Below are 14,852 nucleotides of genomic sequence, written 5' to 3' on the forward strand. Positions count from 1 at the left end.
ACAGAAGATGGTTTATTGTATTGTAACAAGAACTTCGCTCTCTTAGCTCTTACCCCATTTACTCTCTTACCCCTTTTACTCTCTTATGCTTTTACCCCTCTCTTCTCTCGGGCCTGCTCCAGCTGTGTTTGGCAGCTCCCAGCAGGGCCCTGCACCCAGGCCCTCTGCAATAAACCCCAAATCCCAGCAGGGCCCTGCACCCAGGCCCTTTGCAATAAACCCCAAATCCCAGCAGAGCCCTGCACCCAGGCCCTGTGCAATAAACCCCAAATCCCAGCAGGGCCCTGCACCCAGGCCCTTGGCAATAAACCCCAAATCCCAGCAGGGCCCTGCACCCAGGCCCTGTGCAATAAACCCCAAGTTCCACAACCTGGATCAGAGATCTCTCTGTCTGTCCCAACCGTCCCACCCCCTGATGCTCCTACACTCATTTTCAAGCTTTGCTCATATCTCTGCTGGATGATGGTTCTTTATTAAAATGGTTGTGTCTGTAAGACTTTAGTGCACTGCATGAGTGTGAATGTCTCCATATGTGTGTCAAAGCAAAGAAAGATGTTTCTAATGTCATTTCTGTGTTTAACAAGAGCAGCTTCCAAATGACACCAGAAGAACCATGTTCAATGGTTGTGTTTCAGTTAACAGGCTTCAAAGAAAAAACATCACTTTAAACCAGGCTTTTTTTTCTCTTCTTTCAGGGGTGCATTCTCTGAAGTTGTTCTGGCTGAAGAGAGAGCGAGTGGGAAACTCTTTGCAGTCAAATGCATTCCCAAGAAGGCCCTGAAGGGAAAGGAAAGCAGCATAGAGAATGAAATTGCAGTGCTGAGAAAGTGAGTACCAGACCTTCATTTCTGCCCCTTTGCTTCAGCTAGACTCCTGCATTTGAGGAACAGTGATTGACAAATGTGACTGACAAGTTGTTCAGCCCATCACAGGCAGAGAAGATCGTGCAAATTTAAATGGTGCTGAAAATGTTTTGAGAAATGCTCTTCTTTCAGATTAATGCAGCCACATAACTGCAAAATGGGAAAGGAGTGTAGCTAGAGTAAGTCTATGATGCCATAAAGAGACTTTATCCATTAAGAATGCCAGCAGTTGTGTCACAGGGTTTGAGGAGAGCAGGAGCAGGGTGATAATTTTTAAATGCTTAAAACAGTCTGTTTAATTGCTCTAAAATGATGACATGCCATGGATTGTCATAGGAGATGGTGTTAACCTGTGCCATAAAGATGAGTGGTACTCTGTACTTCTTGAAGGGAAATGTGGGTTGTTTCCCTTACTTTGGCTGGAATACATGGGTAAGAAAAAGGAATTTCACAATTTCTGTGAATTCTTTGTAGTTATTAGAGGCTTGATCCTTACCTCTTCCTCATCTTATGCCCTGAAGGTGGGATTCATCTCACCTGACTTGAGACATTTGGATCTGCACTTACCACCCTTGACTTTCATTCTGGGGAATAGAAGGAGATTTGTTACTTTAGGATTGGTTCCTGTAGTATGTTTTAAACTTCTAAAAGTGCCTTCTCATTGAGTTAAAGGTAGCACAGTTACACAGAACTGCTCTGCACTGGGCTGGGACAATCTTATTCCTGCTGCACTTCTGTCCCAGGTGGGACTTCTTGCCCCAGTGCTTGGTGATGTCAGAGCTGAAGACTGATCATCTGGACACCACATGACAAAACAGATCCTAAAAACTGACTGGATGAAGAGCTCAGCCAGCCTAAGTCAGAGGAGCTGGCTCAAGGGCAAATTCAGACATCTCAGCAGGCAGAGGGGATCCTTTTTGGTGGGGAGACATAAATGGGGCTCCAAACAGCTACGACTATTTGTAGCAGTGCCTTCCTATTGCTGAGCCCACCTTGGGTCAGTACAAGGTGAACCCAGTGAGAAAAGCAGCATGTTGTCTTGCTGTGTGGTGTTTTTGAGAGCCTGTCATAAAACTCAACCATTGCCATATCTGTAACCAGGCAATAATGGCCAATAACCACAGCTTGAAAGTCTCTGTGTTGATGGGTTTGTCCCCTGGTTCTCTTGTGGGGTGCAAGGGGAGCAATATCCACGTGCAGTAAGAACTGACTTGCATCAGCCTTGATCCTGAGCTGGCAGAGCAGAGCAATCATTCAGGTTATTTCTTGCTTCTGCACTGTGAAACGTTTCTGTTCCATGCAAACACATTCCTGAGAAACCAGGAGGCAGCACCCAGGCTGTGCTGTTCCAGCTGCAAGGGCAGGAGAGTGAGTGGGCAGAAAATGCCTTAATTTCATGCAATTAGATCTATTCAATCTCTTGTCCTGTGCATGTTAGGACCTTAAAAGAGAATGTCCCTTTTTTATCTCCTGGTGTCTTCTACTCAGCTGTTGCTAATACAAACTTTGCCTGTCATTGTCTTTATTCTGAAAATAGACATCCTTGCTTGCAGATGCAGTATTGAATTTGTATGTGCCACCAAGGAAACAATTAGAAAATAACAAACTAAATTCTGCCTACAGCTGAGGAGAACGGATATCAACCTGTTCCTCTGTTTAATGAATTCTCTGCTTCAAAAGCTGTCAGTAAAAATAGATTCAGAGTGGTTGAATGGATCCTGAGCAGCTGTTGCTAAGCTCCATCTAAGTGCCCTTGCTTTTGTTTCTTGTAGCTTAACACTGAGTAGGAATGGCTATTTCTTGTGTTGTCTAATGAATGGGTGGGACCCCAGAGCCCTGGGCTTCCCTGCAGAGCTGTGAGGAGCCACAGCCTTAAATGTACCATGCACTGAACCACCTCATCCGGAGGATGTGCACAGAGGATGCCTGGCAGCACCAGCTGGTCCCTGCTCCCCGAGGGAAAGGTGCAGAGACACAGAGGATGGATGCAAAGCAAACAGAAATATGCACATGTGGATGCAAAGCAAATAGAAATATGCCCAGGTGTTGATCCCAGTCTCCCTGTCTGGTTTTGTATTGTGTCTTTTCAGGGTGCTTAAACTCTGATGGGATAAAAGTCCCAAAGACATCCTGCCTGGCTAAATTGCAGACAAACTCCTTGAGATCCTTCAGAGAAGGGTCTCTTGCCTTATACTGGACTTTCTCCTCTTATCTTCAATCATTATAATTTTGTTTTCCTCCTGGCAAGCTCTGTACTTTCTGGCAGACCTCTGCCAAGTGTTGTGAAATGCAAGATTCTTCTTGATCTCTTCTTGATTTCCCCCAGTTGTGTATCAAATTGAGGTCTGGTAGGAAATCCTGAATGTGCTTCCCACAGTGTCTGGCTGCTCTCAGGTGAGCTGCTCATGCTCCTGTATGTGGTGAGCAGGAGTTTAGGAATAGCCAGAGATTGTGCTGGCATGTCCAGGATCAATGCCCACAGTGTCCCACATACTTTGTACCCTCAGGCATCCCTGGTGAAGGCTCATTCCCCTGCCAGTCCTGCCAAATCATTCAGATCTGACAGAATCAATATGGGAGAGAGTTTGGATGATGCTGTGTGTTGAAGTAATGTTTAGAGAAACATTTTTTGCAGTCAGGATTAAAAGTCTGAGCATGGAATACCAGTGATGAAAACATGAATCCAGTGACCAAAAGCTTAGGGTCCCCTCTCACCTCTGCTACTTTCCTTCTGTCACAAGAATTATTGTCTGTATCAATATTTCTTGGCTGTGAAACAGCTCTAATTGAAGAGACTTTTGAACAAATAGTTTTACCTGCAGTTGCTTTCCTGTCCTCTCTTGTGTTGGCAGAGTGGATGTGAGAGGGGAGCTTTCTGGGCCGGGCTCTTGGTGTGAAACCAAAACTTCTGTCAGTCCTTCTGTGTGTCTGGACTGAAAAGCTGTTGGGAGCATTAATCCAATATTCAGTGCAGCATAAGGTCAGTGACTCCCCTGTGAGGTACTTGGAAGGTAGGAGATTTTATCTCTCTGTCTGTGGGCCTGGACACTCGGGCTGCCAAAACAAAATGACGCATTTCAGGAGCGATGCTCTGCGAACAGAGGAGCTGCCAGCCAACTGATCTGCATGTTTGTGTGAGTGCCAGAGTGAATCATGCATACTCCATCATTCTATTTTTCCAGCCATGGCCAACAAATCTGTTCTTAAAAAAGAAAAAAGGCGGAAGAGCCGTTAAGTCAATATTTATGCCTAGCAACCTTAACGGGGCTCTTCCAATATGGACTCTTGTGTCCCGTGGAAATCCATGGCAACATTCCCTGAAGACAAGGATGGGTGGGGACAGAGTGGGAAGGAGCTTGCTGGGAGAGACTGAGTCTGCAGTTAATCCAGGAGCCTGACAAAGCATTTAAGCACGTGCCTAATTTCAGGCAGTAATTAGTTCAGTGAAATTGGTGAGGAGGCTGAGCTCCCCTTGCTTGGATGGTTCAGAGAAGGGTGTGAGTCCCACCGTGTTTGATACCTCATCAAGAGGAGAGTTTTCTTTTTATCTTCAATTAAGACATTAGGACATGTGGAAAACATGCTTAGAATGTGTTTGAGGAAGAAAATGGGATTTCTAGAACGGGACTGTCACAGCTGCATTAACTGGCTGTGGGGACAGCAGCACACAGCCACCTCTGTGTGACACAGCCTTTTCCTGAACTGACATGTGGGGAGTTTCATAACCCGCCCTGAAAGCAGCTGTGCTCTGGTTTGGAGCAGAAAGAGAAATGCAATCCTTTCCATTGTTTGCTGTGGAATAGAGGAAATTTCTTCCACTTATGGTAATTGTGCAGGTGTGAACATGCTGCAAGAGGAATCCTCTGCTGGACGGGTTCCTGAAGGCAGTGCAGAGTGCAAAGAGTGGGGCTGCAGAGAAGCAGCAGTCTGAGGTTCTAGTTAAAGAGAGGGAAAAAAAAAGTTTATAGGCCAAATAGATAAAAACATTCCTGATTTGCTTCTAAGGCTGGTTTTGTTTTCTTTTTTCTCTTTGGCTACACCACTGTTTATCACAAGAAGTTCTCTGCTGCCTGGGTGATACCTGCCCAATTGTACAGACTCAGTGCTGAGTCAGAGCAAAGCAAGAGGAGGAACAATAAATTGTGTGTAGCCCTGCACCCAGGTTTATTGATTGCTTAATGGCAGTAATGTGCACATGTGTCTTGTTAAGCAATACTGTCTAGATAGCAAATCATGCTCTGGTTTAGCTAGTTTCTGCTGAACAGGGATTTAAAAAATAATTTCTAAGCTACTTGGGTAGCTCTACCTTCTCTCCCACCTCTTTACTATCCTAGATCCTGTGGAAGAGGCATCATTAAATTCCTTATTACAAATCAAATCCATGCCTTACTGAGGTCTGAGGCTTTTTTTCCTGTTAAAAAAAGTGAACTGTTCCCAGCAGGTCAGCTAAACTTGTGCCAGTGCTTTCCATCCCCTTTTCCTCAGGAGACAGGATGTTCAGGCACTGGTTCACTGCCTCACTCCTTGTATGCCTGCACCAGAACCAGGAGCTGCTGCTGGGATAAAGAGCAGGGAGAGAGGAGGGGACGTGTCCTCCTGCAAAGCCTGGGAGGTCAGGGCTGTACCCAAAGTAAAACTAAACTAAAAACAGCAATGAAAAGTTTTCCTAATGTGGGTGGAGTGGAATTGTGGGAGCTCCTGCTCTCCCATAAGTCAGGTGATGGTCAAAGGAGCCCCTTGCTCCATGCCAGGAGGCAGTGCTGCTCCTCGTGTTAAAGATAACAAATGTGGAAAAATCACCTTTTCTCAAGATTTACAGGAAGGCTGCAGGGGTAATTAAAAAATTGTACCTCTTTGCTCCTTTTCAGCAGTCCATGGACAAACTTCTTGTAAAACCTCTCTGTCCCAGATTCTTATCTCTGTTCTGCCCCAGCCCTCCAGAGCTGACTCCATGGCCTCCAGGAAGAGGAATCCAAATTTAGTTTTGAAACCCATTAGTTACCTCTTATTAAACTCTTCTGTGCAATTTAACTCAGAATCAAAGGCTACATTAATTCTGAATAAAATTGGCCATGCAGAAGTTTAATGTGCCCTAACATAAATTCAGGCATTTAATTAATTCAGATGAATGTTCCTGATTGACTTTGGGGGACAAACCCATCTATTCAAGCCACAATTGTGTTCAGGTCAAAAAGTACAGCCCTTGCAGGCCTGGGTGGTCTCATACTGCACTTTCCCAGCCTGGAGGCTCTCCTGGTGCCCACTGAGGTTTTCCTGTGGTAATTGTTTTTCTGTCCAAGGCTGCACAGCACAGTGCAGGGCCAGCTGAATTAAACAGGAGACATTCAGATCCTGTGTGGATAAGTGTTAACATAAAAGTGATGGTAATTAGATTGTGTAGCTCAGCTACAAAAAGCTGTGGGATTGACCCTTAAGGGGTTAATGACTAATTACCTCTTTGCACCCCAGCAGTAAGAGCTCTTTTTTCCTGTCAAGAAATGGATAGGTGGTTAAGAAATGAGAAACAAACAAAAAAAAAAAAAAACACTTGACATCTCTGTCTGTCAGGTATAATAATTTCTCTGGTGCTTTGCTTATTCTATAGACTAAACAGCCTTGCTGCTTTTTTTTGGTGTTTTCCCCCCTGTTTTTTCTCCTCTGTGAATAATGGTGAGAAGATCAGCTGCCTCAGCAAGAATTGAAGAGACAGCTGGCTGTTATATTAAGTAATCGCTCTCTGAGAAAGCTTTTATGTAGATTTACTTGTTAAAACCTGGCTTGCTCATGCCACTGCAGTTGCTCTGGGGTGACAGAAGGCTGACTCTGCTCTCCTGTGCTGTCATGCTCCAAGCCCTGCCAACTGCAAATGCAGGGCATCCCAAAAAGCTGCTCCTCAGTGGGGCCCTGCATCCCCAGGGATGGCTCAGGGTGCTCAGACATACCATGGGGTGGGATAGATACCCTGTGGTGCCATTCATGATGTTGATGTCAGGGGTGGCAGGGTAGGGCCCTTCCAAGAATACATTTGTTGGCATCATGTGTGGATTTGCTTCACCATTGCCCCCACAGATCTTTTGGGCTGATCTGGGTCTGCCTGCCTGTCTGTGGAGCCTCCCTTCCAGCTGTGCACTCCTGCAGAAATCCCTGCTAGGGAGGCTGGAAAGGAGCCAGGATACACAAAACTCAGGGTAGGGGCACAGTTGGGCATGCCTGGAGGCTGACATCAGCCTAAGCCATGAGATCATCTCCTGGATCAAGGAGATGCACACTGGATGAATTGCCCTTCTCTGGTTTCAGGCAAAGGGGAATCTGACCCTCTAAATGTGGGTATGGCACAGGGCAGCTCTGCCTTGGCACTCACACTTGGCTCTGTGTTAGGCAAATAGTTTTGCTGCAAAGAATTCATCCCAGTGAATAAAAATGTGAAACCTGAAACAAAGCTGACACCATTCTTCATCACTAAGGTGCTGGAAACTTTGCAGGGGAAGACTTGCAGCCAGGGCTGCCTGGATTGCATTTCATGCTAGATTAGATGTGAGCAGATAATGAAAAACAGATCAAGGCATCTTAAAAAATCCTTAAAATACATGAAGTGGAAGAGAAAAATCCCCTCTGAAGTGGTAACCACAAAATCCTTTGTGTCTTCTCTGGTCTTGCCCCGTTCCATGCAGGTGCAGGGTGCGGGGTCAGGCTTCAGGGGTGGTGTGTGGCATTTCTGTGTCTCAGCCTGACCTCACACCTGCACACCCAGACAGCTCCTCCAAGGAGGTTACAGAGTGATCAGTCCTTTCACTCTAAGTGCTGGATGGTGACACAGCTGTCCTCTCTCCTGGGTGGTGGGGGTGGCTTACCAGAGCTCCTTGGCATAACTATTGTCATCCAAGGTCACCCCATACCTTGACTCATCTCAAAAAATGGCATATCCATGTTAGAAGGAGGACATGGAAACACATTGTCACTCAGTGCTCCAATTTTTAGAATAATTCAAGGAAGTAACAGCTGATTTCTGAAAGAGTTCTAGGAAGGGTCCAAATTAGCAGAATGAGTGTTACTTTAGAATGTCAGCCTTAGGTGGTGTCAGTGCCACACAGAATCACAGAATATGCTGACTGGGAAGGGAACCCACAGGGAATCATTGAGTCCAGCTCCTGGCTCTGTGCAGGACACCCCAAGAGTCACAGCAGGTGCTTGAGAGCATTGCCTAAATGCTTCCTGAGCTTGGGCAGGATTGGTGCTGTGATCACTTCCCTTGCATAGGGGGAATAACAAAGCCAGGGTCTTCTCAGAGCCCCTAGCTGAAGAAGGAGCATCTGCGACCTATTTTCCAGTATCTAATTCTCAGGAAGATGGTCATGATTGTGTTTCAGTGGTACAAGTGCCTGATTATATTGCCTTGTCTGTTACCTAAAAGGAAAGATTTGTTAAGATGCATAAAGCCTTTTCAACAAGATCAATAAGTTTGATAAATGACTCAGCTCTAAACCTGGATTCATAAGGTCTGTTCACCCACATATTTAAACCCAAGAGCTACCTCATTTGCAAGCACGTGGTGTTGATAGTAGGGACAGCATTTTCTCCAGTGCTTGCAGCTCAAAACTTCAAGGATGTCCTGGTGCATAAAAGCAGCTGAGGATGTACTCAGTGTACTCCTAGGTGGCTTCATTAGGCAAAGTACTTCCTCTTCTGTTTTTTCTCCCAAGGTTCTTTATAGGTATTCTGGAATGTTTTGTCCAAAAATAAGGGTTTTGGTTTCTTTTCCATAGAAGTAATTTCTTCATCTGGAAGAAGTACAAAAGCTGTTTAACTGTCTCATGACATTAGGGAAGTCAAGATTGTTTGAATATTATCAACCTATTGCATTTTGCCTCTATTCTCTATGTCTTTCTTGAAACATGAACTGGAAGAATTCAGTGTTTTGTAATAAGCTGTTGTGAGGTGCTGCTGGGAACCGTTAGTTTCTTACCTCAGGATGACCATATTTTGGTGATGGCTAAGTTTTTACATGCATAGTCCAAGCAACTCCCTGGATAATCCTTTATTTCACTTTCATGCTATTAAAATCCACATCAGTAACTCATTAAACACTGGACTATTGGAGAGGTGAAGCAGAGTCCTAATTTGTGAAGCACTGCATAAAGAGAACAAGTAGATGCAAGGTGAGAATCATCTGGGCAGCTGGAAGCATCCTCCAGGTGCACAGCTGCATCTGAGCTCAAACCTCACTTGCTATGGAAATCTTCAAATATGCATTTCTAAGTGGATCACAATGTACAGGGAGGATAAACAAGTATTCCAAAAGTGTCAGTTCAAGAAGGTAGAAACAGAAATCTTATCAGAAATGACAGTTTTCTGTGGTACTCCTTGTCCAAAGCAGTTTTTTGCTCTTGGTTGCATATTAAAATGCTTTTTGAACACAAATTGCTGTATTTTTGGCCTTCATCATATGAAATTAGACAGCAATGTTATCAGTGGGCAGGTTTTTCTGAGACTCCAGTGTGAATTTAAAACAACTTTCTTGGCAACTTACACCTCCTGTTTTCATTTATTGAAGATGAATCACGATTAAATTTTGTGTCTCATTAAGTTAACAGTTCTAGGTGTCTTAAAGCAGAGTTTGGCAGAAGGGGCTGGTTCTCACTATAATAAAATGGGGAAATATTTGTAATCTGTCCCACATTCTGCTGCATCAGGTTAAAACTGACAGCAACCTCTGTGTTTGGAATATATCCAAAATATCCTGATCTGACAGCTGCATAAATTAATTGCTGTTTGACCAACTAAGCCTGCAACTGTCAACTGTGATACACATTGATTTTTTTTCTTGCAATGCTTACTCATACAACACCTTGTTTGTGTTCAGTAAGAGTTTTTAAAGGAAAAAAAAAAGTAAAAAAAAAAATCTGTATGTACAGAATTTATCTTTTAACAAAGGCAGAAATACAAAACACTAATTTAGTCTAGGGGCTGCCCTGGTGGTCAGTTTGACCAAGGAAATGCTGATGATAATTTTATTCTATATTAAACATTGATTATATTTTTTAAAATCAGAAATTATAATTTTTTTAACTGTATCTTGCATTCATAAGGGATTGGCTTAATCAGAATACATGTTTTTTATCCTGAATTAGATTTTCCCTAGTAAGGGCTGTGCTTCTGCAACTAGAGGACTTTAAGCCTTTTAGTCCAATCAGTTTTCAAAATAAAGCCTGACATTTTCCTTGCTTGCATCCATGTTTCTACATCTCTGGCTATCTGAGGCACCTGGCTATACTGCCCTGGTCTTAAATCTCTCTAAGTGCAGAAACCTTTGGATTTTTTTTAATGCTGACAATCTGTATCAGTAAGTGGACTATAAAATCATTTCCCTAAGGATAGGTGACAGCCAGCTTTTACTCTGCCAGCTATTTCATCAAATGAAAATTATGGAGCATTACATTAAACAGGAATGCTTTTGCCTCCTTGACTTTTTTTTTTTTTTTTTTTTTTTTTTTTGTCCAGGAAAGTAGACATAGCTGAATTCAAGCCTACTTTGGTTTAATAGGTTCCTATTTGCAATCACTGAAACATATAAATAGCAGAATTTATTTCTTTTTGGAAAGTTGAGAAGGGATATTGGTAGGAAGCTTTTGCAAATAATCTAAACTATATCACAGGTCTATATGGTACCAAAACAACCAACTGACAAATAAGTAGCAGTGAACTGCACCAGATATTTCTGTACACCACCAGTGTCACCTTCTGAGATTATATATAAATTTCTATATATAATCTGTTTGGTTCCCACCAAATAAAATAACAACCTGCTTCAAATATCTTCATACCTTTGTGATATCTCCTGTCTTGGCTGATGCACCAGGGATTAAACTGCGACCTTTTTGGACTCACACGTGCATATTTTTACAGCTAAGCAGCCATTCCCTGCAGGTCCCTGGAATGTGTTCAGTGGTGGACTGGGCTCTGAATGCAATAGTTAATTTGTGCTGAAATACTGGTTTGAAAAGTCCTTGTGCTGAAATACTCATTTGAAAAGTTCTCAGGCTGAAATACTCGTTTGAAAAGTCCACATTGGCATGGGGTTGTTTCTCAGCTGTTTAATTTTTTTTCCCCTCCACCAAAAGCAGAGGAATTCCCATGCAGCAGCAGCATTTGGCGTAATATGTTTTGTCAAGAAGCCTCTCTCCAGACCAGAGCAATCTGGTCACTCCTGTGTCTGCTGTAAAATCAATAATTAGAAGAGAAAACAGCGACTGTTCACAGCTTTGCTCCCAAAGAGGATAATGGGGGATTTCTAACTGAAAACAAAGAGGAAAGGACTTTTTCAGTGTTTTAAGCTCTCTTATGCAAGCCACAACAAATATATGGATATGAGATGATCCAAAAAAATGCAGCACTTATATAGAAATGCCAGTTCTCCCTTTCTATGTTACAGCAATAGTAATTTCTGGCTGATTTATATTTGCTACAAGGGGGCTGGTGGGAGGGAAGCAGAAAATTTTCATGAACTTTGAAACTTTTCCTTCTGTGTTTTTTGTGTGTTCCTGAGAAAACTGCTGTTGAGTGAAACTCCTGTGTGCCCCACAGTGCTTATGTCTTGAAGGAACCATCCTTGCCATTTATGGTGTCCAACACACACATTTATGGAGTCCCAGCCATGGAGCAGCAGCATGGCTAAAGGAGCACTCGTCATTAACAAATAGACATGGGTAATGTGATCTCATGCTATTCTGGTCAATAGGAAAATTCAAAGTCGTTGAACTTGGTTACATGACTCCTCGAGGCTCCCTTGAGAATCTTGGCCCAAAGCAAAAAGGGGAAAGAAAGCTGGAGCTGAGGTCACCCATGTGGACTGCAGGGCTTTGTTTTGTGTGGATGTGCAGCGTGGGCTCGGGGCTGTGCACACAGCAGATGTGCTGCACAGCCTCCTTCCCTCTTCCTCAGTGCCTCCTGATTCACACATCCAAGGAAAGGGGCACAGCCACGGGGGATTTACTGTTCCAAAGGTGGCTGTTCCTTTCCATGCCCTCCCACACAGGATCCTGCCTTTCCCCCTGAGAGCTCTGTGCCATCTCTGGGTTAGTTCTGGGAACACTGGGTGCTCTGTGTGCTGCTGATTTCAGCTGCTGTGGCTGAGGCCAAGCTTCAGCCTGCAGAGAGAGCATCTGCCAGGAACTGGCCATGTCCCCTCTCCTCCCTCCATGCAGACACAGAGCTGGAATATGGGAATCCCAAGGGTTGCTCCTGTGAGAGGGTGGGGAATGTGGTCTGTGTCTCACCTAGTGGGGCTTGCTCCTGCTGGTGTCATTAAGTTGTTTTTCCTTCTAGAAGCTGAAAGACCAGACAAGAGCTCATCACCAGACTTCACCCTGAAAGGATTGGGTTGGCACATAGAGACGTTCCCCCCTCTTTTCTCTGATTTTACTATTAGGATGCTGAATTGCTGACTTTGTTTAAAATTCCTCCTACCATTGGAAGCATATGTTTCTGATTTTCCTTCTTATGATGACGTAGTTTGCACTCTTATCCAAGAGCTGTTTTCTTAATAGGACCAACTATATTTGGAATCACTCTGAATGCTCTTGAAATGGAAGATTGATGTCAGTATTTCTGGCAGTCTTTCACTGTATTTCTTTCCCCATAGTTGAACATTAAATGACTGTTCAAGCTGGAACACCTACACCATTTTATTTTAACATAATTAGATTTGTTTGATTTTAGTGCTGTATGTACTCCTAGAGTAGCTGATACAGGTAAACTTATCAGTGGGATGGGGAGGATTCAGTAAATAAAAAAGGGGTAAATAAAGAGGATGCCAGAGAGTGTAGAGGGTTGTGCTTTGCATCAGTTTACACACAGGGAAATCTTACAGGTTTTAGAGATGAGTTGACACTGTCACAGCTGTATCTCAAGCACACTTGAGTGGCATTTTTAAAAGTATCTGCACAGGACAAGGATCTGGATCCCACTGAAATCCCCTATTTAGAGGGCATTAGAAGACCTCATGGATTTTATTAGTCAGCTATATAATTTCCTGTGTCATTATTATGCCTGCAGCATCCACATGGGAGATGACTGTTCTCAGGTCATGGGCAATCCATCACAGTCCTCCCAGTCCTGAACAGCAAACCAAGAAATGTCAGTCCTGAGAGGGAGCACTCAGCTCAGTGCTGGTCTGGGCCTTGAACCATCCTGGAAACCTCTTTAAGTATCTCTTGTGATAAAGCAACAGGCCTTTTCCAAGGAAAAAACAGTACCCAAACTGCCCAAAAATTCAGGCTCATTTTGAACTGCACTTTGCATTTCAGCACCTTTAAACTGTGTTTGATTCTGGAAGGAGAAAGTCACTCACCTGATCTGGCCCACTGCAGCAAGTGGGCTGTCTCATTTCATCTGTTTATGCTACATAGATCTTGGTAACTGGATTTGACTCGTGGTTAGAAAGATAACCAGGCTTTGTGGGAGCCTCCTTCTTCCACCCTAGAACTGCAAAAGAATCCCATATACTCCTTCAAAAATATACTCTATTATTCTCATTTGCCTGGGAACTTGTCAGGGTTTAACTTCGATTTACTTGTGGATGTATTTCTCAATATATTTCTCAATAATATATTAAATATATTAATACATATTGATATATATATATATCAATATATCTAATGTTTCTTTAATATTCTGCCTATATAGGTCCTTATCTTGTGGAAACTGTTTTTACTATGCAGAATTGAGGGCAGGGTTTTTCTTTATAGACACCCTTGTATACTTGGAGAATATTTTGGACATTCCTCATGCCTCCTCTGTAAGTGGAAGTGTTCCTATGGCATGCAGTGATTTACAGGGAGCACAGCAGGAGAAAAAAAAAGCATTTTTAGAGTGGGATAATCCTAAAAAGGGGGCTTGATTTGGCAATAATTCCTGCTGATAATCCAGATTTTGTCTTCATTTTTTAAATCCATTTATTCCACTTGTAAGTTTTGGTTAACTGAGGGGTGGATTTTAGGAGCACATTGATGTTGTGTGGGTGAGACACAACAGGGGCACATAGCCAAGGACATTAAATATATGGAAATGGGGCAAAAGGAGGGGTTTTGGTGGGGGAATCAGTGCTCTGATTGCTGTGGGTGATTTGTGTCTTGTTTTTAGGAAAATGAAAGAGCAAAAGCCCAAGAGCTTATTCTGGAAATGGCTTTATAATAATGGTTTTCAGCCATTTGAATAGGCAGGTACTTAAATTTTTTTCCAGTAGCAGAGCCAGCTCCTCCACAGCAATTTAATCTGAAACTCCTGAATGATGGATTTACTTTTTTAGTTATCCTTTACAGACCCGGTGAATCCCAGAGGTTCTGGGTGGAAACCACCATGCTGAAGTGTGGAGGAATGAAAAAAACCTCTCCAAATAAAATAACAGGAGAAAGCAGGAGCTAACTGTGGCATGTTAAAGCACCTCCATGGCAATACCATTGTGGAGGAGTTAGAATTTGATATGGTTTTTCAGGAAATCCCTATATATTAACTTTTTTTTCCAATAAGTATTTGAACTCACATCACTTTTAATTGGCCTCACAGGAGTCTCAGCCAGTCCTTGCCCATTCCTGTGCTGGGGCACTCTACAAGGGAGAAGATGGTGTTAAGGGATGTGAAAGAAGCAGAAGATGGTGTTAAGGGATTTGGTGCCACTGCGAGTGTTGGTCTCTGTGGTTTTCTGCTTGATCCTGGCCATGGTTTCCCTTCTCCAAAGTGGAGAAAGAAGCTCAGAAATATATTTTTTTCTGAGCCTATTGTAGACTAAATATTTCATTTGAAGGTCCTGAAAGACCATCTCTTCTCCAAGACTCCTCCTGAAGCCACGTGTCCATCAGGGTTGGTTGGGTGATGACACAGCCACAATGAAATAATATTTTTGAATAAAAATCACAACCATTACTGAGTTATATAAATATCAGCACTTGGCACTGTTGTACAAAGCCAAAAGTATTGCTGGGAGAAAGCAGTGAG

General features: G+C 43.2%; 1 protein-coding gene across 3 annotated transcripts in view; it reads left to right on the forward strand.

Moving 5' to 3' along the window:
• CAMK1D (calcium/calmodulin dependent protein kinase ID) overlaps positions 1 to 14,852 on the forward strand; it is a 221,957-nt gene that overhangs the window by 94,410 nt on the left and 112,695 nt on the right. For all 3 annotated transcript variants that reach the window (XM_058021911.1, XM_058021912.1, XM_058021913.1), the window contains exon 2: positions 696 to 827. In XM_058021911.1, the coding sequence (XP_057877894.1) occupies positions 696 to 827 (132 nt within the window). The remainder of the gene's footprint in view (positions 1 to 695; positions 828 to 14,852) is intronic.

Source organism: Melospiza georgiana, chromosome 4 (genome assembly GCF_028018845.1).
Source record: "Melospiza georgiana isolate bMelGeo1 chromosome 4, bMelGeo1.pri, whole genome shotgun sequence".
Lineage (NCBI taxonomy): Eukaryota > Metazoa > Chordata > Aves > Passeriformes > Passerellidae > Melospiza > Melospiza georgiana.